This window comes from Oncorhynchus clarkii, chromosome 6 (assembly GCF_045791955.1).
Source record: "Oncorhynchus clarkii lewisi isolate Uvic-CL-2024 chromosome 6, UVic_Ocla_1.0, whole genome shotgun sequence".
NCBI classification, from domain to species: Eukaryota; Metazoa; Chordata; class Actinopteri; order Salmoniformes; family Salmonidae; genus Oncorhynchus; species Oncorhynchus clarkii.
In genome coordinates this window covers 6,346,065-6,373,313 of record NC_092152.1, presented here as the reverse complement: position 1 = coordinate 6,373,313, position 27,249 = coordinate 6,346,065, and the positions used below count along the sequence as shown (strand labels likewise).

The 27,249-nt window shown below is 48.2% G+C and overlaps 1 protein-coding gene across 1 annotated transcript in view; it reads left to right on the top strand.

Moving 5' to 3' along the window:
- Positions 1 to 27,249, top strand: part of LOC139411884 (extracellular matrix organizing protein FRAS1-like) — a 295,297-nt gene that overhangs the window by 102,715 nt on the left and 165,333 nt on the right. Inside the window, exons 8-13 of the mRNA XM_071158633.1 lie at positions 9,352 to 9,453; positions 10,370 to 10,561; positions 12,714 to 12,830; positions 13,556 to 13,703; positions 14,683 to 14,826; positions 21,779 to 21,913. Coding sequence (XP_071014734.1) covers positions 9,352 to 9,453; positions 10,370 to 10,561; positions 12,714 to 12,830; positions 13,556 to 13,703; positions 14,683 to 14,826; positions 21,779 to 21,913 — 838 coding nt within the window. The remainder of the gene's footprint in view (positions 1 to 9,351; positions 9,454 to 10,369; positions 10,562 to 12,713; positions 12,831 to 13,555; positions 13,704 to 14,682; positions 14,827 to 21,778; positions 21,914 to 27,249) is intronic.

Here is a 27,249-nt window from a genome sequence, read left to right as displayed (position 1 = left end):
CACTGTCCACTTCCCACTGTCCAGTGTAAACTGCCCACTGTCCACTGCCCACTGTCCACTGCCCACTGTCCATTGTCCACTGCTCACTGCTCACTTCCCAATGTCCACTAACCACTTCCCACTGTCCACAGTCCACTGCCCACTTTCCACTGTCCACTGCTCACTGTCCACTTCCCACTGTCCACTTCCCACTGTCCACTGCCCACTGTCCATTGTCCACTTCCCACTGTCCACTGCCCACTGTCCACTTCCCACTGTCCACTGCCCACTGTCCACTGCCCACTGTCCACTTCCCATTGTCCACTGCCCACTGCCCACTGTCAACTTCCCACTGCACACTGCACACTGCCCACTGTCCACGGCCCATTTCCCACTGAGCACTTCCCATTTCCCACTTCCCACTGCCCACTTCCCACTGTCCACTACCCACTGTCCACTTCCCACTGTCCACTTCCCACTGTGCACTTCCCACTGCCCACTGTCTACTGTCCACTGCCCACTGTCCACTTCCCTCTGCCCACTTCCCACTTCCCACTGTCCACTGTCCACTGCCCACTGTCCACTTCCCACTGTCCACTTCCAACTGCCCACTGTCCACTTCCCACTGTCCACGGCCCACAATCCACTGCCCACTGTCCACTGTCCACTTCCCACAGTCCACTGTCCACTTCCCACTGTCCACTTCCCACTGTCCACTGCCACTGTCCACTTCCCACTGTCCAGTGTAAACTGCCCACTGTCCACTGCCCACTGTCCACTGCCCACTGTCCATTGTCCACTGCCCACTGCTCACTTCCCACTGTCCACTAACCACTTCCCACTGTCCACAGTCCACTGCCCACTACCCACTGCACACTGCACACTGCCCACTGTCCACGGCCCAATTCCCACTGTCCACTTCCCATTGCCCACTTCCCACTTCCCATTGCCCACTTCCCACTTCCCACTGTCCACTGCCCACTTCCCACTGTCCACTTCCCACTGTCCACTTCCCACTGCCCACTGTCTACTGTCCACTGCCCACTGTCCACTGTCCACTTCCCTCTGTCCACTTCCCACTTCCCACTTCCCACTTCCCACTGTCCACTGCCCACTGTCCACTTCCCACTGTCCACTTCCAGCTGCCCACTTCCCACTGTCCACTGCCCACTGCCAACTGCCCACTGTCCACTGTCCCCTGCCCACTTCCCGCTGTCCGCTTCCCACTGCCCACTTCCCACTGTCCACTGCCCACTGCCCACTGTCAACTTCCCACTGTCAGCTTCCCACTTCCCACAGTCCACTGCCCACTGTCCACTTCCCACTGTCCACTTCCTGCTGCCCACTTCCCACTGCCCACTATCCACTTCCCACTGCACACTGCACACTGCCCACTTCCCACTGTCCACTTCCCACTGTCCACTGCCCACTTCCCACTGCCCACAATCCACTGCCCACTGTTCACTGCCCACTTCCCACTCCCCACTTCCCACTGTCCACTTCCCACTGTCCACTGTCCACTTCCCTCTGTCCACTGCCACTGTCCACTTCCCACTGTCAACTTCCCACTGTCCACTGTCCACTTCCCACTGTCCACTGTCCACATCCCACTGTCCAGTGTCAACTGCCCACTGTCCACTTCCCACTGTCCACTGCCCACTGTCCATTGTCCACTGCCCACTGTTCACGTCCCACTGTCCACTTCCCACTGTCCACTATCCACTGCCCTTGGCACACTGTCCACGGTCCACTTCCCACTGTCCACTTCCCACTGCCCACTTCCCACTGTCCACTGCCCACTGTCCACTTCCCACTGTCCACTGTCCACTTCCCACTGCCCACTGTCCACTGTCCACTTCCTACTGCCCACTGCCCACTGTCCACTTCCCACTGTCCACTGCCCACTGTCAGTCCACTTCCCACTGTCTGCTTCCCACTGCCCACTGTCCACTGTCCACTTCCCACTGTCCACTGCCCACTGTCAGTCCACTTCCCACTGTCCACTGTCCACTGCCCACTGTCAGCTTCCCACTGCCCAAAGTCCACTGTCCACTTCCCTCTGTTCACCTCCCACTGTCCACTTCCCGCTGACCACTTCCCACTGTCCACTTCCCACTGTCCACTGCCCAATGTCCACTTCCCACTGTCAACTTCCCACTGTCCACTGTCCACTGTCAACTTCTCACTGTCAACTGTTCAACTGTGTGTGTGTGTGTGTGTGTGTGTGTGTGTGTGTGTGTGTGCATGCGTGTCGCACCACCATTCAATAGAGGGTTTGTTTTTGTTTAACTAAGAACTGTTATACTGCCCGCTGTGCACTGTCCAATGTCCACTGTCCACTTCCCGATGTCCACTGCCCACTGTCCACTGTCCACTGCCCACTGTCCACTGTCCACTGCCCACTGTCCACTTCTCACTGCCCACTGTCCACTGTCCACTTCCCACTGTCCACTGCCCACTGTCCACTTCCCACTGTCCACTGCCCACTGTCCACTGGCCATTGTCAACTTCCCACTGTCCACTGCTCACTGTCCACTTCCCACTGTCCACTTCCCACTGTCCACTGCCCACTGTCCATTGTCCACTTCCCACTGTCCACTGCCCACTGTCCACTTCCCACTGTCCACTGCCCACTGTCCACTGCCCACTGTCCACTTCCCACTGTCCACTGCCCACTGTCCATTGTCCACTTCCCACTGTCCACTGCTCACTGTCCACTTCCCACTGTCCACTGCTCACTGTCCACTTCCCACTGCACACTGCACACTGCCCACTTCCCACGGCCCACTATCCACTATCCACTTCCCACTGCACACTGCACACTGCCCACTTCCCACTGCCCACTATCCACTTCCCACTGCACACTTCCCACGGCCCACTGCCCACTTCCCACGGCCCACAATCCACTGCCCACTGTCCACTGTCCACTTCCCACGGTCCACTGTCCACTTCCCACTGTCCACTTCCCACTGTCCACTTCCCACTGTCCAGTGTAAACTGCCCACTGTCCACTGCCCACTGTCCACTGCCCACTGTCCATTGTCCACTGCTCACTGCTCACTTCCCAATGTCCACTAACCACTTCCCACTGTCCACAGTCCACTGCCCACTTTCCACTGCCCACTACCCACTGCACACTGCACACTGTCCACTTCCCACTGTCCACTGCCCACTGTCTATTGTCCACTTCCCACTGTCCACTGCCCACTTCCCACTGTCCACTGCCCACTGTCCACTTCCCACTGTCCACTTCCCACTGTCCACTGCCCACTGTCCACTGCCCACTGTCAACTTCCCACTGTCCACTTCCCACTGTCCACAGTCCACTGCCCACAATCCACTGCCCACTGTCCACTGTCCACTTCCCACGGTCCACTGTCCACTTCCCACTGTCCACTTCCCACTGTCCACTGCCACTGTCCACTTCCCACTGTCCAGTTTAAACTGCCCACTGTCCACTGCCCACTGTCCACTGCCCACTGTCCATTGTCCACTGCTCACTGCTCACTTCCCAATGTCCACTAACCACTTCCCACTGTCCACAGTCCACTGCCCACTTTCCACTGTCCACTGCTCACTGTCCATTTCCCACTGTCCACTTCCCACTGTCCACTGCCCACTGTCCATTGTCCACTTCCCACTGTCCACTGCCCACTGTCCACTTCCCACTGTCCACTGCCCACTGTCCACTGCCCACTGTCCACTTCCCACTGTCCACTGCCCACTGCCCACTGTCAACTTCCCACTGTCCACTTCCCACTGTCCACAGTCCACTGCCCACTTTCCACTGCCCACTACCCACTGCACACTGCACACTGCCCACTGTCCACGGCCCATTTCCCACTGACCACTTCCCATTTCCCACTTCCCACTGCCCACTTCCCACTGTCCACTACCCACTGTCCACTTCCCACTGTCCACTTCCCACTGTGCACTTCCCACTGCCCAATGTCTACTGTCCACTGCCCACTGTCCACTTCCCTCTGCCCACTTCCCACTTCCCACTGTCCACTGTCCACTGCCCACTGTCCACTTCCCACTGTCCACTTCCAACTGCCCACTGTCCACTTCCCACTGTCCACGGCCCACAATCCACTGCCCACTGTCCACTGTCCACTTCCCACAGTCCACTGTCCACTTCCCACTGTCCACTTCCCACTGTCCACTTCCAACTGCCCACTGTCCACTTCCCACTGTCCACGGCCCACAATCCACTGCCCACTGTCCACTGTCCACTTCCCACAGTCCACTGTCCACTTCCCACTGTCCACTTCCCACTGTCCACTGCCACTGTCCACTTCCCACTGTCCAGTGTAAACTGCCCACTGTCCACTGCCCACTGTCCACTGCCCACTGTCCATTGTCCACTGCCCACTGCTCACTTCCCACTGTCCACTAACCACTTCCCACTGTCCACAGTCCACTGCCCACTACCCACTGCACACTGCACACTGCCCACTGTCCACGGCCCAATTCCCACTGTCCACTTCCCATTGCCCACTTCCCACTTCCCATTGCCCACTTCCCACTTCCCACTGTCCACTGCCCACTGTCCACTTCCCACTGTCCACTTCCCACTGTCCACTTCCCACTGCCCACTGTCTACTGTCCACTGCCCACTGTCCACTGTCCACTTCCCTCTGTCCACTTCCCACTTCCCACTTCCCACTTCCCACTGTCCACTGCCCACTGTCCACTTCCCACTGTCCACTTCCAGCTGCCCACTTCCCACTGTCCACTGCCCACTGCCAACTGCCCACTGTCCACTGTCCCCTGCCCACTTCCCGCTGTCCGCTTCCCACTGCCCACTTCCCACTGTCCACTGCCCACTGCCCACTGTCAACTTCCCACTGTCAGCTTCCCACTTCCCACAGTCCACTGCCCACTGTCCACTTCCCACTGTCCACTTCCTGCTGCCCACTTCCCACTGCCCACTATCCACTTCCCACTGCACACTGCACACTGCCCACTTCCCACTGTCCACTTCCCACTGTCCACTGCCCACTTCCCACTGCCCACAATCCACTGCCCACTGTTCACTGCCCACTTCCCACTCCCCACTTCCCACTGTCCACTTCCCACTGTCCACTGTCCACTTCCCTCTGTCCACTGCCACTGTCCACTTCCCACTGTCAACTTCCCACTGTCCACTGTCAACTGCCCACTGTCCACTTCCCACTGTCCACTGTCCACATCCCACTGTCCAGTGTCAACTGCCCACTGTCCACTTCCCACTGTCCACTGCCCACTGTCCATTGTCCACTGCCCACTGTTCACGTCCCACTGTCCACTTCCCACTGTCCACTGTCCACTGCCCAATGTCCACTTCCCATTACCACTTCCCACTATCCACTGTCCACTTCCCACTGTCCACTATCCACTGCCCTTGGCACACTGTCCACGGTCCACTTCCCACTGTCCACTTCCCACTGCCCACTTCCCACTGTCCACTGCCCACTGTCCACTTCCCACTGTCCACTGTCCACTTCCCACTGCCCACTGTCCACTGTCCACTTCCTACTGCCCACTGCCCACTGTCCACTTCCCACTGTCCACTGCCCACTGTCAGTCCACTTCCCACTGTCTGCTTCCCACTGCCCACTGTCCACTGTCCACTTCCCACTGTCCACTGCCCACTGTCAGTCCACTTCCCACTGTCCACTGTCCACTGCCCACTGCCCACTGTCAACTTCCAAACTGTCAGCTTCCCACTGCCCAAAGTCCACTGTCCACTTCCCTCTGTTCACCTCCCACTGTCCACTTCCCGCTGACCACTTCCCACTGTCCACTTCCCACTGTCCACTGCCCAATGTCCACTTCCCACTGTCAACTTCCCACTGTCCACTGTCCACTGTCAACTTCTCACTGTCAACTGTTCACCTCCCACTGTCCAGTGTCAACTGCCCACTGTCCACTTCCCACTGTCCACTTCCCACTGTCCACTTCCCACTGTCCACTGCCTACTGTTCACTGTCCACTGCCCTGCATGGTGTGGATGGATGGTGTGGATGCATGGTGTGGATGGATGGTGTGGATGCATGGTGTGGATGGATGGTGTGGATGGATGGATGGATGGTGTGGATGGATGATGTGCATGGATGGTGTGGATGGATGGTGTGGATGGATGGTGTGGATGTAGATGGGAGAGCAGTATACTCTACATACTGTTTACATTCTGGCCTTTCTCTAACAACACCCAGCGTTACATCAGACATATGAGTCATTTAGCAGACGATTTATCTAGGGCGATTTATCTGAGGCACTGCCCACTTCCCACTGTCCACTGCCCACTGCCCACTGTCAACTTCCCACTGTCAGCTTCCCACTTCCCACAGTCCACTGCCCACTGTCCACTTCCCACTGTCCACTTCCTGCTGCCCACTTCCCACTGCCCACTATCCACTTCCCACTGCACACTGCACACTGCCCACTTCCCACTGTCCACTTCCCACTGTCCACTGCCCACTTCCCACTGCCCACAATCCACTGCCCACTGTTCACTGCCCACTTCCTACTCCCCACTTCCCACTGTCCACTTCCCACTGTCCACTGTCCACTTCCCTCTGTCCACTTCCCACTGTCCACTGCCACTGTCCACTTCCCACTGTCAACTTCCCACTGTCCACTGTCAACTGCCCACTGTCCACTTCCCACTGTCCACTGTCCACATCCCACTGTCCAGTGTCAACTGCCCACTGTCCACTTCCCACTGTCCACTGCCCACTGTCCATTGTCCACTGCCCACTGTTCATGTCCCACTGTCCACTTCCCACTGTCCACTGTCCACTGCCCAATGTCCACTTCCCATTACCACTTCCCACTATCCACTGTCCACTTCCCACTGTCCACTATCCACTGCCCTTGGCACACTGTCCACGGTCCACTTCCCACTGTCCACTTCCCACTGCCCACTTCCCACTGTCCACTGCCCACTGTCCACTTCCCACTGTCCACTGTCCACTTCCCACTGCCCACTGTCCACTGTCCACTTCCTACTGCCCACTGCCCACTGTCCACTTCCCACTGTCCACTGCCCACTGTCAGTCCACTTCCCACTGTCTGCTTCCCACTGCCCACTGTCCACTTCCTTCTGCCCACTGCCCACTGTCCACTTCCCACTGTCCACTGCCCACTGTCAGTCCACTTCCCACTGTCCACTGTCCACTGCCCACTGTCAACTTCCCACTGTCAGCTTCCCACTGCCCAAAGTCCACTGTCCACTTCCCTCTGTTCACCTCCCACTGTCCACTTCCCGCTGCCCACTTCCCACTGTCCACTTCCCACTGTCCACTGCCCAATGTCCACTTCCCACTGTCAACTTCCCACTGTCCACTGTCCACTGTCAACTTCTCACTGTCAACTGTTCACCTCCCACTGTCCAGTGTCAACTGCCCACTGTCCACTTCCCACTGTCCACTTCCCACTGTCCACTTCCCACTGTCCACTGTCCACTGTTCACTGTCCACTGCCCACTGTCCACTGTCCACTTCCCACTGCCCACTTCCCACTGTCCACTTCCCACTGCCCACTTCCCACTGCCCACTGTCCACTGTCCACTTCCCACTGTCCACTTCCCACTGTCAGCTTCCCACTGCCCACAGTCCACTGTCCACTTCCCACTGCCCACTGTCCACTTCCCACTGTCCACTTCCCACTTCCCACTGCCCACTTCCCACTGTCCACTGCCCACTTCCCACTGTCCACTGCCCACTGTCCACTTCCCACTGTCCACTTCCCACTTCCCACTGTCCACTGTCCACTGCCCACTGTCCACTTCCCACTGTCCACTTCCCACTGTCCACTAACCACTTCCCACTGTCCACTAACCACTTCCCACTACCCACTGTCCACTGTCCACTGCCCACTGTCCACTGTCCACTTCCCACTGCCCACTTCCCACTTCCCACTGCCCACTTCCCACTGCCCACTGTGCACTGTCCACTTCCCACTGTCCACTTCCCACTGTCAGCTTCCCACTGCCCACAGTCCACTGTCCACTTCCCACTGCCCACTGTCCACTTCCCACTGTCCACTCCCCACTTCCCACTGCCCACTTCCCACTGTCCACTGCCCACTGTCCACTTCCCACTGTCCACTTCCCACTTCCCACTGTCCACTGTCCACTGCCCACTGTCCACTTCCCACTTCCCAGTGTCCACTTCCCACTGTCCACTAACCACTTCCCACTGTTCACTAACCACTTCCCACTACCCACTGTCCACTGTCCACTGCCCACTGCCCACTGTCCACTTCCCACTGTCCACTTCCCACTGCCCACTGCCCACTTCCCACTGTCCACTAACCACTACCCACTGTCCACTGTCCACTGCCCACTTCCCACTGCCCACTGTCCACTTCCCACTACCCACTGTCCACTGCCCACTGTCCACTGCCCACTGCCCACTGTAGGTTGTCCACTGCCCACTGCCCACTGTCCACTGCTCACTGTCCACTGCACACTGCCCACTGTCCACTGCCCACTGTCCACTGTCCAGTGCCCACTGTCCACTGTAGGTTGTCCACTGCCCACTGTCCACTGCTCACTGTCCACTGCCCACTGCTCACTGTCCACTGTCCACTGCTCACTGTCCACTGCCCACTGCCCGCTGCCCGCTGCCCGCTGCCCGCTGCCCACTGCCCACTGTCCACTGCCCACTGTCCACTGCTCACGGTCCACTGTCCACTGTAGGTTGTCCACTGCCCACTGCCCACTGTCCCCTGCCCACTGTCCACTGTCCCCTGCCCACTGTCCACTGCCCACTGTCCACTGCCCACTGTCCACTGCACACTGTCCCCTGCCCACTGTCCACTGCCCACTGTCCCCTGCCCACTGTCCACTGCCCACTGCAGGTTGTCCACTGTCCACTGCCCACAGTCCACTGCCCACTGTATGTTGTCCACTGTCCACACTACCCACTGTCCACTGTCCACTGCCCACTGTCCCCTGCCCACTGTCCACTGCCCACTGTCCTCTGCCCACTGTCCACTGCCCACTGCAGGTTGTCCACAGTCCACTGTCCACTGCCCACTGTCCACTGCCCACTGTCCCCTGCCCACTGTCCCCTGTCCACTGTCCACTGCCCACTGCAGGTTGTCCACAGTCCACTGCCCACTGCCCACTGTAGGTTGCACTGCCCACTGTAGGTTGTCCACTGTCCACACTATCCACTGCCCACTGTCCACTGTAGGTTGTCCACTGTAGGTTGCACTGTCCACTGTAGGTTGTCCACTGAGATTAAAACCTTCTCTCTCTGTGTGTATTGTTCATGTCATGTAGGGAGAAAACAGGTTAACTCTGGCACTGTGGTAGTTGTTGTACTTACAGAGTGTTGTGTAAGGGAAAGTTGTGTGTGTGTGTGTGTGTGTCTGCAGCATGGTGAGCAGTGGCAGAAGAGCGGCTGCACCAGGTGTGTGTGTGATCGTGGCCAGTCTCGCTGTCACACACTCACCTGTCCACCCAGGACCTGTGAGGAGGTCAGTACACAGAAAGAGTCTATGGATATTACTGTCTGTCTGTCTGTCTATCTGTCTGTCTGTCTGTCTGTCTGTCTGTCTGTCTGTCTGTCTGTCTCCCATTCTGTATGTCTCCCGTTCTGTCTATCTGTCTGTCTGTCTGTCTGTCTGTCTGTCTGTCTGTCTGTCTGTCTGTCTGTCTCCCGTTCTGTCTGTCTCCCGTTCTGTCTGTCTGTCTGTCTGTCTGTCTGTCTGTCTGTCTGTCTGTCTCCCGTTCTGTCTGTCTCCCGTTCTGTCTGTCTGTCTGTCTGTCTGTCTGTCTGTCTGTCTGTCTGTCTGTCATGTATATTAATTACATGAACACCAGGATCATCAACTAGATTGAACCTCAGGGTCGATCTTTTATTGAGCGGATGATCAGGGTGGCCGTGAGCATAATTACAAATAATCTGTACACTACAGGAAGCCCAAACACGTACAGTGGGGAGAACAAGTATTTGATACACTGCCGATTTTGCAGGTTTTCCTACTTACAAAGCATGTAGAGGTCTGTAATTTTTTATCATAGGTACACTTCAACTGTGAGAGACGGAATCTTAAAACAAAAATCCTGAAAATCACATTGTATGATTTGTAAGTAATTAATTTGATGTATAATGTTTGACTAAAACATAATTTGAAACTTTGCTTACATTTGTATACAGTCACATGTGTCTTGTGTGGGAATACTTGGGGACACTTTTCTTAAATTAAAATCACTTGGAGCTGATTTCCTGGTGTTTTTTACAGTCTTTTATGTCCAACAATGGAGTTTTTGGGGCCAAATAAAACCACCTGTGAGCCAAATTGTGGAACCCTGATGTACACTATTCATAATTAATGTATTATTTATTATTAGTGAAAGTTATTATAAAGTGTTTCCCATGATCCCTTGCAGGGCCAGACCAAAGTCAAGAGGGCGGGGCAGTGTTGTGACGACTGTGTTGCCGCCAAGGGCAGCTGCCTGTACGAGCTCACCGTGCGTTACCACGGTGACATGTGGAACGGCACCGACTGCGAGTTCTGCACCTGCGAGAGAGGACAGGTCCTCTGCCAGAGAGCCCAGTGTGCCCGAGTCGAATGCCCGACGGTAGACCCCACTGAAAATAAATAGAACATCTAAAGTTTTATCTGCATCTTACTGGCTGCCTTTTTTTTGTTGATGTTGTTGTTTTTTGGAATAAATAAACATTTTAAAACCAGGATGTAACATAGAGAATTCATCATCTCCCTTCATTATAAGACATTATTTACTAGATCAGTAAATTGCTTGGCCTACATACGGAACCATACAAGAGTCTGTGGCAGGAGTTTTATGGGGGCAAAAGAAGTACAAACACAGGCTTGAAATACAGTGAATTTGACTCTATTTTTTTATTATGTATTTAAAATGTTCTGACTTAAAAGCTTTAAAAGCTCGATTCCATAAATCACATCAAATGTATTTATACAGCCCTTCTTACATCAGCTGATATCTCAAAGTGCTGCACAGAAACCCAGCCTAAAACCCCCAAAACAGCAAGCAATGCAGGTGTAGAAGCTCGGTGTAAGATCCATATCACCGGAATGAAAAGGTTTAAGCAAGATAAATGTGGAATAAACATGAACCGCTTTTTCTACCTTAATCAGTCTTTCAAGTTTAAAGCCGCAAAAAATAGGTCATTTTTTTTTGGGGGGGGGGGGGGCGATCCGGACCAAATTCACATAGAAATGTCAGTTAAAATTGGTAGATCTGTTATTCTCATTGAAAACAAGTTCTAAGAAGTGGCAGATCTGTTCTATGTTTGTTATTTCTATGTTTCCTGTTTCTTAAAACAACCGTTTTTGCGTCTTTTACTTGTGGTTTTGTACATCAACATCAAACAGCTGGAAATACAATATTTTCTGGTTATTGTAAAATGTATTTCACAGCGGTTTAGATGGTACAACGATCATCTACACTATACATTGGCTTGTTTTGTCACGTGAACTGAAAATTAGGGCGGGAACTATTCTAATTTTCTCAACCAGGAAATGGCGGAGCGATTTCTGCGTAGTGCGTCTGTCAACACATAAACACATGTTTTGATTATTTTCACGCGGTAAGAGTCACGTTTTTATTTAAATTTGTTTTTTTTTAAATTTTTTTTTTTTTTTATTCTAATCAGACATTAAAGTTAAACAGAACTAAAAAATGACTTTATTATTCTTTACCACATGGTATTAATCCCTCATCATGAATCATTGCAGTAAGCAGCCTGTTAAGTATTCATTAAGGAAAAGCAGCATCGTTGACTCCGGATCAGATTGGCCAAGGTCACACAGCATGAATAGAGATGCCTAGAGAAGTTACACACAACAGATCTGAAAACAGAATAGACCATCTTGTTCTTGTTCTGCTTCAAAGGAGATACTTTCACGATTTTAATTAACACTAAATGACTTGAAAGAATGGCAGACTTTAACACGGACTGTTAAAGCTGTTGAACTATTTTATTTGAAGGCTGAACGTTCCAGGAAGTTTATACTTATATTCTATTAATAATACCCGTGTGCTTTGCCTTTCCATCCAATAGCAATCAACCAAGGTCATATAACAGAAACAAACAGGGACCGCGTTCCAAATGGCACCCTATTCCCTACATAGTGCCCTACTTGGCTCGGGCATAAAATAGTGCACTATGTAGGGAATAGGTTGCCATTTGGGGAAGCAGCCAGTCCTTTCTAGGGAGTTTTTCTCTAGCCACCGTGCTTCTACACCTGCATTGCTTGCTGTTTCTGGTTTTGGGCTGGGTTTCTGTACAGCACTTTGAGATATCAGCTGATGTACGAAGGGCTTTATAAATACATTTGATTGATTGATTGACAGGGATTTTCCCTGTGAATGTGAATGGCATCTTTCTTTTGATGGGTAGCTGACTATATAGACTAAGGATAGATTATTTTGGACTGAAGGAAAGAGGGAGAGAGAGAGAGAGAATAAGAAGAGGTGGAGGTAGAGAAAGATGAAACAGGATAGAGCAGGTAGAGGGACAAGAGGGAGAGACAGACAGATAGAGCAGGTAGAGAAGGAGAGACAGACAGATAGAACAGGTAGAGGGAGAAGGAGAGACAGACAGACAGAGCAGGTAGAGGGAAGAGAGGGAGAGACAGACAGGTAGAGCAGGAAGAGAAGGAGAGACAGACAGATAGAGCAGGTCGAGGGAAGAGAAGGAGAGACAGACAGATGAAGCACAAACACTCACGTGGTCTCTTCCTAACAGGGTTCAGAGCTGGTCCACCTACCAGGGAAGTGTTGTCCTGAGTGTCAGTCCATGAAGACCTCCTGTGTCTACCCAGACCCTGATCTGTCCTCAGGGAAATCTCAGAGACCACTAGCGGTAATGTATACCATATCACTTGGTTAACCAATCAAGGTCTTTGAAATCTACGCAAAGTGTCAACAGTTTCAGTGTATCATTCAAATGTCATACAAATAGTTTTATTTTCCCTTTTCTCTGTCTCTGCTTTTCTCTCTCTCTGTCTCTGTCTCTGTCTCTGTCTCTGTCTCTCCCTGTCTTTCCCTGTCTCTGTGTCTCTCCTTTTCTCTTCTCTGTCTCTGTCTCTGCTTTTCTCTGTCTCTGTCTCTCCCTGTCTCTCCCTGTCTCTGTGTCTCTCCTTTTCTCTTCTCTGTCTCTGTCTCTGTCTCTGCTTTTCTCTGTCTCTGTCTCTCCCTGTCTCTCCCTGTCTCTGTGTCTCTCCTTTTCTCTTCTCTGTCTCTGTCTCTCCTTTTCTCTGTCTCTCCTTTTCTCTGTCTCCGTCTCTCTCTTTCTCTGTATCTTCTTTTCTCTGTCTCTGTCTCTCCTTTTCTCTGTCTCTCCTTTTCTCTGTCTCTGTCTCTCTCGTTCTCTGTCTCTGTCTCTCCTTTTCTCTGTCTCTCCTTTTCTCTGTCTCTCCTTTTCTCAGTCTCTGTCTCCCTTTCTCTGTCTCTGTCTCTCCTTTTCTCTGTCTTTCTCTCTGTCTCTCCTTTTCTCTGTCTCTGTCTCTCCTTTCTCTTCACCTCTCTCCCCCTCACTACCCTTCCCCCTTTATTCTTCTTCTCTTCTTCTCCCCTATCTCCCTCTAGAACCAGGAGAGATGGAATGAGGGCCCCTGTAGGGAATGTGAGTGTCGTGAAGGCAGGGTGACCTGCTACCTGATGTCCTGTCCCACCTGCCCCCTGGGGACCCTGGCTGTACCCCACCAGGGAACCTGCTGCCCTGAGTGTAAACAGGGTAAGAGTGACACAACATACACACACACACACACACACACACACACACACACACACACACACACACACATGTACAACTTTAGTTTCGTGACATTTCTTGACTTTTTGGGGAGTAAAATGTTTGTCAATTAAAAATCCTATTTTTCCCTACCCCTAATCCCCAAACCCTTAAACCTAATCCCAAAACCCTGAACCCTAACCCTAACCCTAACCCTAACCCTAACCCTAACCCTAACCCTAATCCCAAAACCCTTAACCCTAACCCTAATCCCAAAACCCTTAACCCTGAACCCTAACCCTAACCCTAACCCTAACCCCAAAACCCTTAAACCTAATCCCAAAACCCTTAACCCTTAACCCTTAACCCTAACCCCAAAACCCTTAACCCTTAACCATAACCCCAAAACCCTTAAACCTAACTTCAAAACCCTAAACCTATCCCTTAAAGGGATACTTTGGGATGTTGGCAATGAGGCCCTGGATACCATTGTATGTCTCTGTGTCCAGTATGAAGGAAGTTAGAGGTAGTTTATAGCTAATGCTGATGCTAACTAACGTTATGTTGTTAAGTAGTGTTCAGTGTCTGTGTGTGGAATGGAGTCTGGCTCTAGTTAAATACTGGCCTGTTAATATTCTCAACAAAGTAAGGAATAGGTCATAGGTAATCAGACACTGGCAGCCAATAAGATAATCAGACAGCCACTGGCAGCCAATAAGATAATCACAGCTACTGGCGGCCAATAAGGTAATCAGACACTGGCAGCCAATAGGATAATCAGACAGCCACTGGCGGCCAATAAGGTAATCAGACAGCCACTGGCAGCCAATAAGGTAATCAGGCAGCCACTGGCAGCCAATAAGACTCTCAATAGCCTAAATTAGAACACACTCAGCATCTCAATATCTCTCTCTGTCTCTCTGTCTCTACCTGTTGTGTGTGTGTGTGTGTGTGTGTGTGTGTGTGTGTGTGTGTGTAACAGTCCAGTGCCAGAGTGACTGCCTGTCTTGCTTGGGGACCCCTGACCACTGTGAGAGGTGTAAGGACTCTACCGCTCTGCTTCTGGACGGACGCTGTGTGTCCATCTGTCCTCGCGGTTACTACGCCGATGGAAAAGTGTGTGCAGGTAAAGTACTGTATGACACACACACACACACACACACACACACACACACACACACACACACACACACACACACACACACACAATCCCAACCTCCCATACCCCCAGCCTCCCAACCCATATCCCCAACCTCCTATCTCCCCAACCTCCCATCCCCCAACCTCCCATACCCCCAGCCTCCCAACCCATATCCCCAACCTCCCATCTCCCCAATCTCCCATCTCCCAATCTCCCAACCTCCCATCCTCCTAACCTCCCATCCCCCAACCTCCCATCCCCCCAGCCTCCCATCCCCCAACCTCCCATACCCCCAGCCTTCCAACCCATATCCCCAACCTCCCATCTCCCCAACCTTCCATCCCCCAACCTCCCATACCCCCAGCCTCCCAACCCATATCCCCAACCTACCATTCCTCCAATCTCCCATCCCATCCCATCTCCCCATCTCCCATCTCCCCATCCTTGCATCCCATCTCCCCAACCTCCCATCCCCCAACCTCCCATCCCATCTCCCATCCTTTCCCTCCAACCTCCCATCCCATATCCCCAACCTATCTCCCCAAACGTTCATCCCCCAACCTCCCATCCCATCTCCCCATTCTCCCATCCCCCAATCTCCCAATCTCCCATCCCATCTCCCCAACCTCCCATCCCCCAATCTCCCATCCAATCTCCCATCCTTTCCCTCCAACCTCCCATCCCATCTCCTCATTCTCCCATCCCCCAGTCTCCCATCCCCCAACCTCCCATCCCATCTCCCCAACATCCCATCCCCCCATCCCCCCAACCTCCCATCCCCCAACCCCCCTTCCCCCCAGCCTCCCAACCCATACCCCCAACCTCCCATCTCCCCAACCTCCCATCCCCCAATCTCCCATCCCATCTCCCAACCTCCCATCTCCCCAACCTCCCATCGCCCCAACCTTGCATCCCATCTCCCCAACATCCCATCTCCCCAACCTCCCATCGCCCCAACCTTGCATCCCATCTCCCCAACCTCCCATCGCCCCATCCCCCAACCTCCCATCCCCCCAGCCTCCCGATTGATTGATTTGAGCATTCTCTTAAAGTTAATGGCATAGTTTATGGCATAGTTTTTTTAGTTAGTTAGTTAGTTGTTTTAGTTATCTAAGTTAGTTATCTACTCCCAAATATTTCAAATGGGAAACAATTGTGATTCCATAACTAGAGACGGAGTCCTCCATCAGGGTATTGGTAGGAAGTAGGGCTGATTTGCTTTGATTAATCTTATGATTTGAGATTAAACTGAATTTATCTATAGTCTTTAAATGTGTTTGGGATTGATTGAGATGCATTGTCTAGATATAGTAACATTTTGTCTTTCTATTCATGAGATGACGTGATCAGCAGATTTGAGGGAAATTGGTGTTATTTCCTTCGATTGACAAATTGCCTGGGCCAGGAGTTCCATGGATAATAAAAATAGCAAAGGAGAAATCGGATCGCCTTGTCTGCTGCTTCTAGTGATGCTGAACGGAGCAGATCATTGCCTGTTAGAACTATGGCTGATGGATTGGCATATAGGATTTTAATCATATGAATGAAATTGGAGCCAATTCCCATATGTTTCAGACCAGAGATATGACCATTCTAATCTATCAAATGTTTTTTTTTTTGATAAAGCAGCCCAATGAGCTGTCGTTTCTGATGAAGCATTTAAGATATGTAATAGCGGACGGAGGTTTTCCGAGGATAATTGTTTTTTAACAAACCCGCTTCGGTCCATGTGGTTTTGAAGACGGGACGACAACATTTTGGAAAACACTTTTACATGGAAGAATCATGTCTGAACCACTTGGTGACAACACAGTGACATCCTTACCTTTTTTCTCCCAAATTAACCTTTGTAAACGGCTGTGTTAAATCATTAGTGGAACTATTTGAGACCAAAATTTGTGAGAGATTTGGGCTTAATTTATTCGGGCTTAATTTAGAGATATTTTGTCTCCCACCGAGGCAGCTTCCTCTGTTGAGAGAAGATGAGTTCTTCATTATTGTAGAAAGGACTTAGTCTGGCTTGGTTTGGATTTACAGAATATATATATATATATATATATATATATATATATCAAATGTACATAAGTATTCAGACCCTTCACTCAGTGCTTTGTTGAAGCACGTTTGGCAGTGATTACAGCCTTGAGTCTTCTTGGGTATGACGCTACAAGCTTGGCACACCTGTATTTGGGGAGTTTCTCCCATTCTTCTCTGCAGATCCTCTAAAGCTCTGTCAAGTTGGATGGGGAACGTTGCTGCACAGCTATTTTCAGGTCTCTCCAGAGATATTTGATCGAGTTCAAGTCTGGGCTCTGCCTGGGCCTTTCAAGGACATTCAGAGACTTGTCCCGAAGAAACTCCTGTGTTGTCCTGGCTGTGAGCTTAGGGTTGTTGTCCTGTTGAAAGGTGAACCTTCGTTGCAGTCTGAGGTCCTGAGTGCTCTGGAGCAGGTTTTCATCAAGGATCGCCCTGTACTTTGCTCCGTTCATATTTCCCTCAATCCTGACTAGTCTCCCAGTCCCTACTGCTGATAAACATCCCCACAGCAGGATGCTGCCACCACCATGCTTCACCGTAGGGGTGGAGCCAGGTTGAGTCCAGATGTGATGCTTGGAATTCAGGCCAAAGAGTTACGTCTTTGTTTCATCAGACCAGATAATCTTGTTTCAGTAAAACATTAAATAAGTAAACATTTTAAGACCTTTCCAGTTTGGTGAGTTATGGTGACTAATGAAGAAAAAATCTAATGAAAGGAAAAATGACAAATTTGCTTAAACAGTCAATAACATACTGTAGAAGTAGAAGTAATAACATACTGCAGGAGCAATAACATACTGTAGCTGTAGGAGTAATAACATACTGTAGGAGTAATAACATACTGTAGAAGTAGAAGTAATAACATAATATTGGAGTAATAACATACTGTATGAGTAATGACATAATGTAGTTGTAGGAGTAATAACATACTGTAGGAGTAATGACATAATGTAGCTGTAGGAGTAATAACATACTGTAGGAGTAATGACATAATGTAGCTGTAGGATTAATAACATACTGTGACAGTTGGAGTAATAACATACTGTAGCTGTAGGAGTAATAACATACTGTAGGAGTAATAACATACTATGGTAGTAATAACATACTGTAGGAGTAATAACATACTATGGTAGTAATAACATACTGTAGGAGTAATAACATACTATGGTAGTAATAACATACTGTAGGAGTAATAACATACTATGGTAGTAATAACATACTGTAGGAGTAATAACATACTATGGTAGTAATAACATACTATGGTAGTAATAACATACTGTAGCAGTAATAACATACTGTAGCTGAAGGAGTAATAACATACTGTAGGAGTAATAACATACTGTAGGAGTAATAACATACTGTAGGACTAATAACATACAGCAGCAGTAATAACATACTGTAGCAGTAATAACATACTGTAGCTGCAGGTGTAATAACATACTGTAGCTGTAATAACATATTGTAGCAATAATAACATACTGTTGCTGTAGCAATAATAACATACTGTAGCTGTAATAACATACTGTAGCTGTAATAACATACTGTAGCTGTAGGAGGAATAACATACTGTTGCTGTAGGAGTAAGAACATACTGTTGCTGTAGGAGTAATAACATACTGTAGCTTTGGCGGTGATAACATACTGGAGGAGTAACAACATACTGTAGCTGTAATAACATACTGTAGCTGTAGGAGTAATAACATACTGTAGCTGTAGGACTTATAACATACTGTAGGAGTAATAACATACTGTAGCAGTAATAACATACTGTAGCAGTAATAACATACTGTCGCTTTTGGAGTAATAACATACTGTAGCAGTTATAACATACTGTAGCTGTAGGACTTATAACATACTGTAGGAGTAAAAACATACTGTAGCTGTATTATGAGCAATGTGGTTTATATCACCTTAAAAATAAATTTGCCCTCCATTTTTTATCAATCATTCATGTGCACGGTACTATATACAGGGTATGGGTCTATAATCTAGATCTTCACAAACATTCATCATAGCCTGTAGGCCAAGTCCTTCCTGGGAGAAAAATTCAATAAACTGCCCTAAAACGAAGGTGAACAGCAATCAACAGGAAGACAAATACCAAAAGATACCGTGTAGTAGCACATATGAGATTGGCAATGTCTCCTTAGCAGTAGCAAACCCCCCCCCCCCCCCCCCCCCCCCCCCCCCTAAAAAAAAGTAATCTCGTTGAATTTCTTCCTTCTTCTATTGCCATCTTTTTTCCCAGTGATTCAATGCTCTGTAGCCCCACCAGGAAGTAGATCCAGTCTGTGTAACGTCTCACTATATTGTCCACTGTTCATTAATTGGCGTAGTGTCATCACTGTATTCATTTCCTGGGTACGGTTTTCCCAAAAGCATCTTTAGGTTTTTAAGTTCATCGTTGGGATAGGGGATCCTTTGGGAAACCAGGTTCTGGACCATAGGCATTATAATAATAACAAAGAACAATACTCAGCGTTAATATTAATATTGTTTCTTGTACTCACTTGCAGCGGTGTCCTCATTGTTATCTTATGCTGAGGGCATCATTACAGCCAAAGGCTATGCTGCGTGATTGTGAATGGATGGCACACCTGACTATTGAGCCAGGTCTATCTATTGAGGTTAGCCTTGATCTATTGGCTTGTCCCCTTGTGTGTTAGTTTTTTTTTTGATGTGATTCTCACAGAAGTCTTGAGCCTCCTCCTTGGCAGTGGAGAAGGAGCGTGTTGTGTGTGTGTTCTGGAAGGTCAGGATGAGATTTGCCGGTGTAGAATGAGGCAGCATCTCAGATTTAGATTGCGTAGCTCTCGCCTCGTTGTAGATCTCTCTCTGTTTTAGCAGTTCACAGGTCTGGGTAGATACTGATCCTCTTCTCTGCAAAGGTCAGAGCCTTCCCCAATAACGATTCAAGGCGAACAATTCAAGGAGATTGATTGCCCCCCTTCTAATTTAGCCTGCGCTGTCACCAGATTATGGAGTCGTACCTCTGTCCCGTTGGCCTGCCTTCTCCAGACTTCCCACTTTGTTGAAAAGGTTTCCACTTTGGGAGTGAGAAATACGAGTGATTCATTCAACGGCAGAGGTAATCTCCTCACGAACAATCTCTGGGATAGTAGCAGCCAGTTCTTTCTCTTGTCTGGTGTTGACAGGTGCCATGTTCCCACAGGTGAATTGTGAACGGACAGACTATGCTATCTGAAATAGACCTGCTCGTTTTTTTCTTGTCATACAATGAATCTTCCACACCTTAATATGATGTTTACAATTCATCATTTTAGAAAACAAGTCAGTTCATTCCTATTCATTTTGCAAAAGAGAGCCACGATAAGGTAGTAGTGGTTAGAAGTGGATAGTAGTGGTTAGTAGTGGATAGTAGTGGTTAGTAGTGGATAGTAGTGGTTAGTAGTGGATAGTAGTGGTTAGTAGTGGATAGTAGTGGTTAGTAGTGGATAGTAGTGGTTAGTAGTGGATAGTAGTGGTTAGTAGTGGATATTAGTGGTTAGTAGTGGATATTAGTGGATAGTAGTGGTTAGTAGTTGTTAGTTGTGGATAGTTGTGTTTATTAGTGGTTAGTAGTGGTTAGTAGGGGTTAGTAGTGGATAGTAGTGGATAGTAGTGGATATTAGTGGTTAGTAGTGGATATTAGTGGATAGTAGTGGTTAGTGGTGGATATTAGTGGTTAGTAGTGGATAGTAGTGGGTAGTAGTGGTTAGTAGTGGATAGTAGGGGTTAGTAGTGGATAGTAGTGGTTAGTAGTGGATAGTAGGGGTTAGTAGTGGGTAGTAGTGGTTAGTAGTGGATAGTAGTGGTTAGTAGTGGTCAGTAGTGGTTAGTAGTGGTTAGTAGCCATAACACAGAGGTCAAGAGAAGACATGCTCAGCCATCAGGTTTTTAGAGGTGTGTCCATTTTATTGCATAGGTGAAAAGTGTAGAGAGATGGTTAGAGAGAGAGATCAAGAGAAAGACACAGAGAGTGAGACACACAGAGATTGAGACACACAAAGAATGAGACATAGAGAGGGTTAAAGACAGACACAGAGAGAGTGAGACAGAGAGTAAGACAGAATGAGACACAGAGAAAGGGAGACAGAGAGAGCATGAGGCAGAGAGAGAGTGAGACGTAGAAAGAGTCAGGCAGAGAGAGAGTGAGACATAGAGAGAGCGAGGCAGAGAGAACGTGAGGCAGAGAGAGAGTGAGACATAGAGAGAGTGAGACATAGAGAGAGCGAGGCAGAGAGAACGTGAGGCAGAGAGAGCGTGAGGCAGAGAGAGCGTGAGGCAGAGAGAGAGAGCACTAGAATAGAGAGGGATAAAGACAGACACAGTGTGTGGATCAAGCCATCACTTGAAAAGTACCTAATCATGGCCCTGAGGATCAAAATGTTCCGGAATGATAATGGATGAGAATGGAATCCCTGGTAACGGAGAACGTTCCGACAACTTTAAGGGAACGTTCCAATTGGGTTTTCAACTTGGTTTAACAGCTTACCTTAGTGTGAGAACAGGAGACGTCCTCAGTGTTCTGGTCCTATGTTGTCAGAGTCAACTGCAGATCCTGTGTGGCTCAGTTGGTAGAACATGGTGTTGGCAACACCAGTGTTGTGGGTTTTATTCCCACAAGGGGACCCGTATGAAAATGTATGCACTCTAATGTAAATATAAATGCAGATAGAAAAGTTGGGAGAAATGTAGTTTAGAGTTGTGGTGTGTGCTTTCACGAATTCAGCTGATAAGGGGTTGGAGATGAAAGGTATTGACATTCAGGAACACTCACGTACAGTAAATGACATGATAGGGAATTGTGTATATGAACTAAGAATGTGGTATGTTTATGAGGATTAATGAACTTTTTCTCTCCATTCCCTCTCTCCCTCCTCTCTCTCTCCCTCTGCAGCCTGCCAGTCGTCCTGTGCCACCTGTGAGAATGACTTTGAGTGCTCGTCCTGTGGGGGGTCCTTGCTATTAAACAACAGGCACTGCGTGGCCACCTGTGACCCGGGGTCCTACCAGGACCCCTCTCAGTGCCTGCGTGAGTATCTATTTATCGTTCGTAGCCTCACTAGAGAACGAGAGAAAGAAAGAGAAAGAAAGTAAAAAGAGAGAGAAAGGGAGAGAGAGAGACAGAAAGAGAGAGCAAGAGTTTATTTGCCCTTTATGGAGAGATGAGTCCGGATAAGGGTCCCCTAAGAAATCTGGTCCTGGGGCTCTGTTTATAAACACAAACAGACCCCACAGAGCCCCAGGACAGCAACACAATTAAAACCCAACCAAATCATGAGAAAACAGAAATCGGAGTAGATAGCCAGAGCGAATTTATGAACGCACCCTATCGACAGTTGTCGCAGTGACATCATGAACATTCTATCGAAATGGTTACTTGCATAGTGGAGTCTTTTGTTAATTAAGACATGTACATGTAGTTAGCTAGCTAAACAATGAACCATAATACCAACTCATAATGTTACTACCCTGGATGAATCTGCAGGTAGCTAACCAACTAGTTTCAATTTTAGCAAGCTAGCTAACACTAGTCTATAACTAGCAATGCAAATGACTCTGAGATACGAATAAAATTACTACACAGATCATACACGTAATGTTAGCTAGCAAGCCAGCTAGCTAACATTAGCTAGCTAGCTAAAAAGTATACTTTAACTTGAAATGAAAATGACTTTCTGACTAAATTAGAAACTTGTAATATCTGAAAATGTAGCGAGCGAGACTGTCTTACAAGTATACATGGATGGATGGGTCTCCCTCTCTGTCACGGATGCCGTTGTTGCCCTTAGTTTGAAGATGTCATCCGGAGACAGGTGTTTTATCCTTGTGCGTGTTCTCTTTTCGACTCCCTCTGCATATTTGCAATCAAACGGCAGAATTTTCTCCACATCTTTAGCCATCATACTCTGATTCCACTGAAATCCGGTCTTCCAGGAAGTGGAGAACAACACTTCTGTACTTCTTCTACGTGATATCTTTTTTTAAAAGCTGCGTATTACCTGACCAGCTCATGTTATAGACAGAAGCGTGCTACATGGCAGACCAATCCGAAATCATCTCCCGGCATGTCCAGCCCATCCATTATCTCAGCCAATCATGGCCAGCGGGAAGGTTCCTGGCTTTTTCCGTGGCTAAACCAACTAGGCTCGTGATTTAAAAATAATATTCATATTTTATTGTTATATTATTATATATTATTATTATTATTATATTCACACTTGTTATTAAGGCAGATGAATGTTCAAATATTCCAGATGTTTCTGCCCCCCCAAAAAAAACGCATTTTGATTTTTAAAAGAAAATAAAAAAAGTTTATGTTCAAAAGGCCTTTGAAGTAATGACGCATGACTCCAAGTTTATTGAAACGAGTCACATATTTCCCTCAGAAACAAAATAAACTCCAATATCTATTGTGTGAAATACCACAGTGTGCCGTCACAGTAGCACGAAAAGGGCAACCAGCGAAGAAGAAACACCATTGTAAATACAACCCATATTTATGTTTGTTCATTTGACCTTTTGTACTTTAATCGTTACAACACTGTATAATATATAATATAATATGACAGTTGAAATGTCTTTATTATTTTGTAACTTTTGTGAGTGTAATTTTTTTCTGTAGATTTTACTTTTTTTTTATTTTGATCTCCTTCACTTGCTTTGGCAATGTAAACATATGTTTCCCATGCCAATAAAGCCTTTAAATTAACATTTTAATTGAAATTGAGAGAGAAAGAGAGAAGGGGGAAATTAATATGGAAGAGAATATGCACTGCTGGCCAATTCCAAATCCACACATGACCATAGCTCTGTTGAGATATCCACATTCAGCAGAGAGAGAGAGAGAGAGAGAGAGAGAGAGAGAGAGAGAGAGAGAGAGAGAGAGAGAGAGAGAGAGAGAGAGAGAGAGAGAGAGAGAGAGAGAGAGAGAGAGAGAGAGAGAGAGAGAGAGAGAGAGAGAGAGAGAGAGAGAGAGAGAGAGAGAGAGAGAGAGAGAGAGAGAGAGAGAGAGAGAGAGAGAGAGAGAGAGAGAGAGAGAGAGAGAGAGAGAGAGAGAGAGAGAGAGAGAGAGAGAGAATTGTCGACCCACTAGACCACTAATTACCTCTCTAACTCCTGACTTTAGTTCAACACCTTAAAGACAGGCGGGGCGGCAGGGTAGCCCAGTGGTTAGAGCGTTGGACTAGTAACCGAAAGGTTGCAAGTTCAAATCCCCAAGCGGACAAGGTACAAATCTGTCGTTCTGCCCCTGAACAGGCAGTTAACCCACTGTTCCTAGGCTGTCATTGAAAATAAGAATTTGTTCTTAACTGACTTGCCTAGTAAAATAAAAAACATTCTCCGGTACTTTGGTGAATAACAACATATATATATTTTTTAAACAGGCTGAATGTGTTAACGTGTAGTTCATAGATGTATTCCATTAGCATAATCACTGTCTTACCTCAATTAGCCATGAAATCCCTAGTTTGAAAGCTGTTTTCTTGAAGATGCCTGCGCCATTTGGCCCCCCCACGTCTTCTAGCAGTTCTAGCCAATGAGCTTCAGCCCCTCGCATTTGAGTGACAGCTAGCAAGAAGCCTACCCACTGTTTTCCAATGTGGTTGCAGGGCGGGCCCAACAACTCAGTGGACACAGCAGAGAGAGACAGAGCAATGACGTGGCACAATGTAGTACGCAATTTGTTTTGGGACCACATTCGCCTTGCGAGTGCTACTTTTCAGAACTACTGGCTATGAAGAAGTACAAAAAAAAAAGTACAGAAGAATCTCTTTAATGAACATGGCCACGAGATGGGAATTGTCTCCCTCCGCTCATCGTTCCCTAATGGTCTATAAATCCACAGATTTTCTTGAAGCCCATTAGGCCGGATTAGACCGGGCTATCTCCAATACCATGCCTCATCTGGGGAGGACTGTGTGTGTGTGTGTGTGTGTGTGTGTGTGTGTGTGTGTGTGTGTGTGTGAGAGAGAGAGAGAGAGAGAGAGAAAGGGAGTTTCTTGAGCTGTGAAGTGCTCATCCCTGATGTTGAGTGGCTATAAGTGATGCTAATACTATATGGGGTCTGAAATCTAGTGGAAACTGGTACAGTATGTTCCTCTTTAGCCCTTTTATATGGTATATCGTATCTCATAGCCTGAATTAGATACTATTTCTACTTGAGCAGAAATGTGCTTTGTATCATATTTCTCCAGAAGCACAATAATATAGAATATTTGTTAATTAAGGAGGTACACCCCCCAAACATCCATATAGGCCAACCCCCAAACATCCATATAGGCCAACCCCCAAACATCCATATAGGTCAAGCCCCAAACATCCATATAGGTCAACCCCCAAACATCCATATAGGTCAACCCCCAAACATCCATATAGGTCAACCCCCAAACATCCATATAGGCCAACCCCAAACATCCATATAGGCCAACCCCCAAACATCCATATAGACCAACCCCCAAACATCCATATAGGCCAACCCCCAAACATCCACATAGGCCAACCCCCAAACATCCATATAGGCCAACCCCCAAAACATCCATATAGGCCAACCCCCAAACATCCATATAGGTCAACCCCCAAACATCCACATAGGCCAACCCCCAAACATCCATATAGGCCAACCCCTGTGCTGCATGTATCAGGCAGGGAGATAATGTGACTAGATAGGTGGTTAGATAGGTGGTGTTATCCAAGACTGTTGACATCGGGGGTTAGATAGGTGGTGCTATCCAAGACTGTTGACATCGGTGGTTAGATAGGTGGTGCTATCCAAGACTGTTGTCATCGGTGGTTAGATAGGTGGTGCTATCCAAGACTGTTGTCATCGGTGGTTAGATAGGTGGTGCTATCCAAGACTGTTGACATCGGTGGTTAGATAGGTGATGCTATCCAAGACTGTTGACATCGGTGGTTAGATAGGTGGTGCTATCCAAGACTGTTGTCATCGGTGGTTAGATAGGTGGTGCTATCCAAGACTGTTGACATCGGTGGTTAGATAGGTGGTGCTATCCAAGACTGTTGACATCGGGGGTTAGATAGGTGGTGCTATCCAAGACTGTTGACATCGGTGGTTAGATAGGTGGTGCTATCCAAGACTGTTGACATCGGGGGTTAGATAGGTGGTGCTATCCAAGACTGTTGACATCGGGGGTTAGATAGGTGGTGCTATCCAAGACTGTTGACATCGGTGGTTAGATAGGTGGTGCTATCCAAGACTGTTGACATCGGTGGTTAGATAGGTGGTGCTATCCAAGACTGTTGACATCGGGGGTTAGATAGGTGGTGCTATCCAAGACTGTTGACATCGGTGGTTAGATAGGTGGTGCTATCCAAGACTGTTGACATTGGGGGTTAGATAGGTGGTGCTATCCAAGACTGTTGACATCGGTGGTTAGATAGGTGGTGCTATCCAAGACTGTTGTCATCGGTGGTTAGATAGGTGGTGCTATCCAAGACTGTTGTCATCGGTGGTTAGATAGGTGGTGCTATCCAAGACTGTTGTCATCGGTGGTTAGATAGGTGGTGCTATCCAAGACTGTTGTCATCGGTGGACTGAACAGAATTGTCTTGGGTTCTTTCTTCTGGTTCTTCTGGGAGTGCTTGGAGCTGTAAAAATAAAGTCGGAGTTGGATTTTTATGGATTTTATAGTAATGTCATTAAAACAATACCATTATCTTCTGAAGTGAAGGCTTGGTGTGATTATCGTTGCACCATGAAAGGGGTTTGTGTTTTACACAGTGGCCCGATAATGCCTCTCAACATTGGAGAATAAATTACAATAGCTCAGTTACTGAATCTCACCTCCTCCTTCTATAGAGAGATATGAGTAACATTACTGTATGTAATCATCCCCATGGAAACGGGTGTTTGAGATATTTAAGTGATAATGCCCGAGAATCCGGTGTTTGGAGGATATATTGACACGGGTGTATGCTACCTATTCACATTACTTCAAAAACACTGTTACCACCTTTAGGAGGAAGAGTAGGAGGAGGAGGGGGGAGCAGATCAGGAAATACACTTCAAATTTCAGGCATGTCATAGTTTACTGTGGTTTACTTAAGTGATAATGCCCGAGAAGCCAGTGTTTGGAGGATATATTGACACGGGTGTTGTTTGGCCCGAGTCGAGGGCCGGCAAACCGTGCCAATATACCTTTCAAACACCGGCTTCTCTGGCATTATCACTTTTATACGGGTTACCAACATATTCAAATAATGATTGACATATTTTCCTTAAAAACATTATTTGGATTAATTTATTCATACTATTTCATCCTTCCTAAATTACTAAAATGTAAATGTAAAATCACACAGTATATTTTCATGTATCTTCTCGTTATGGTGCTTGCATACGGTCAGATC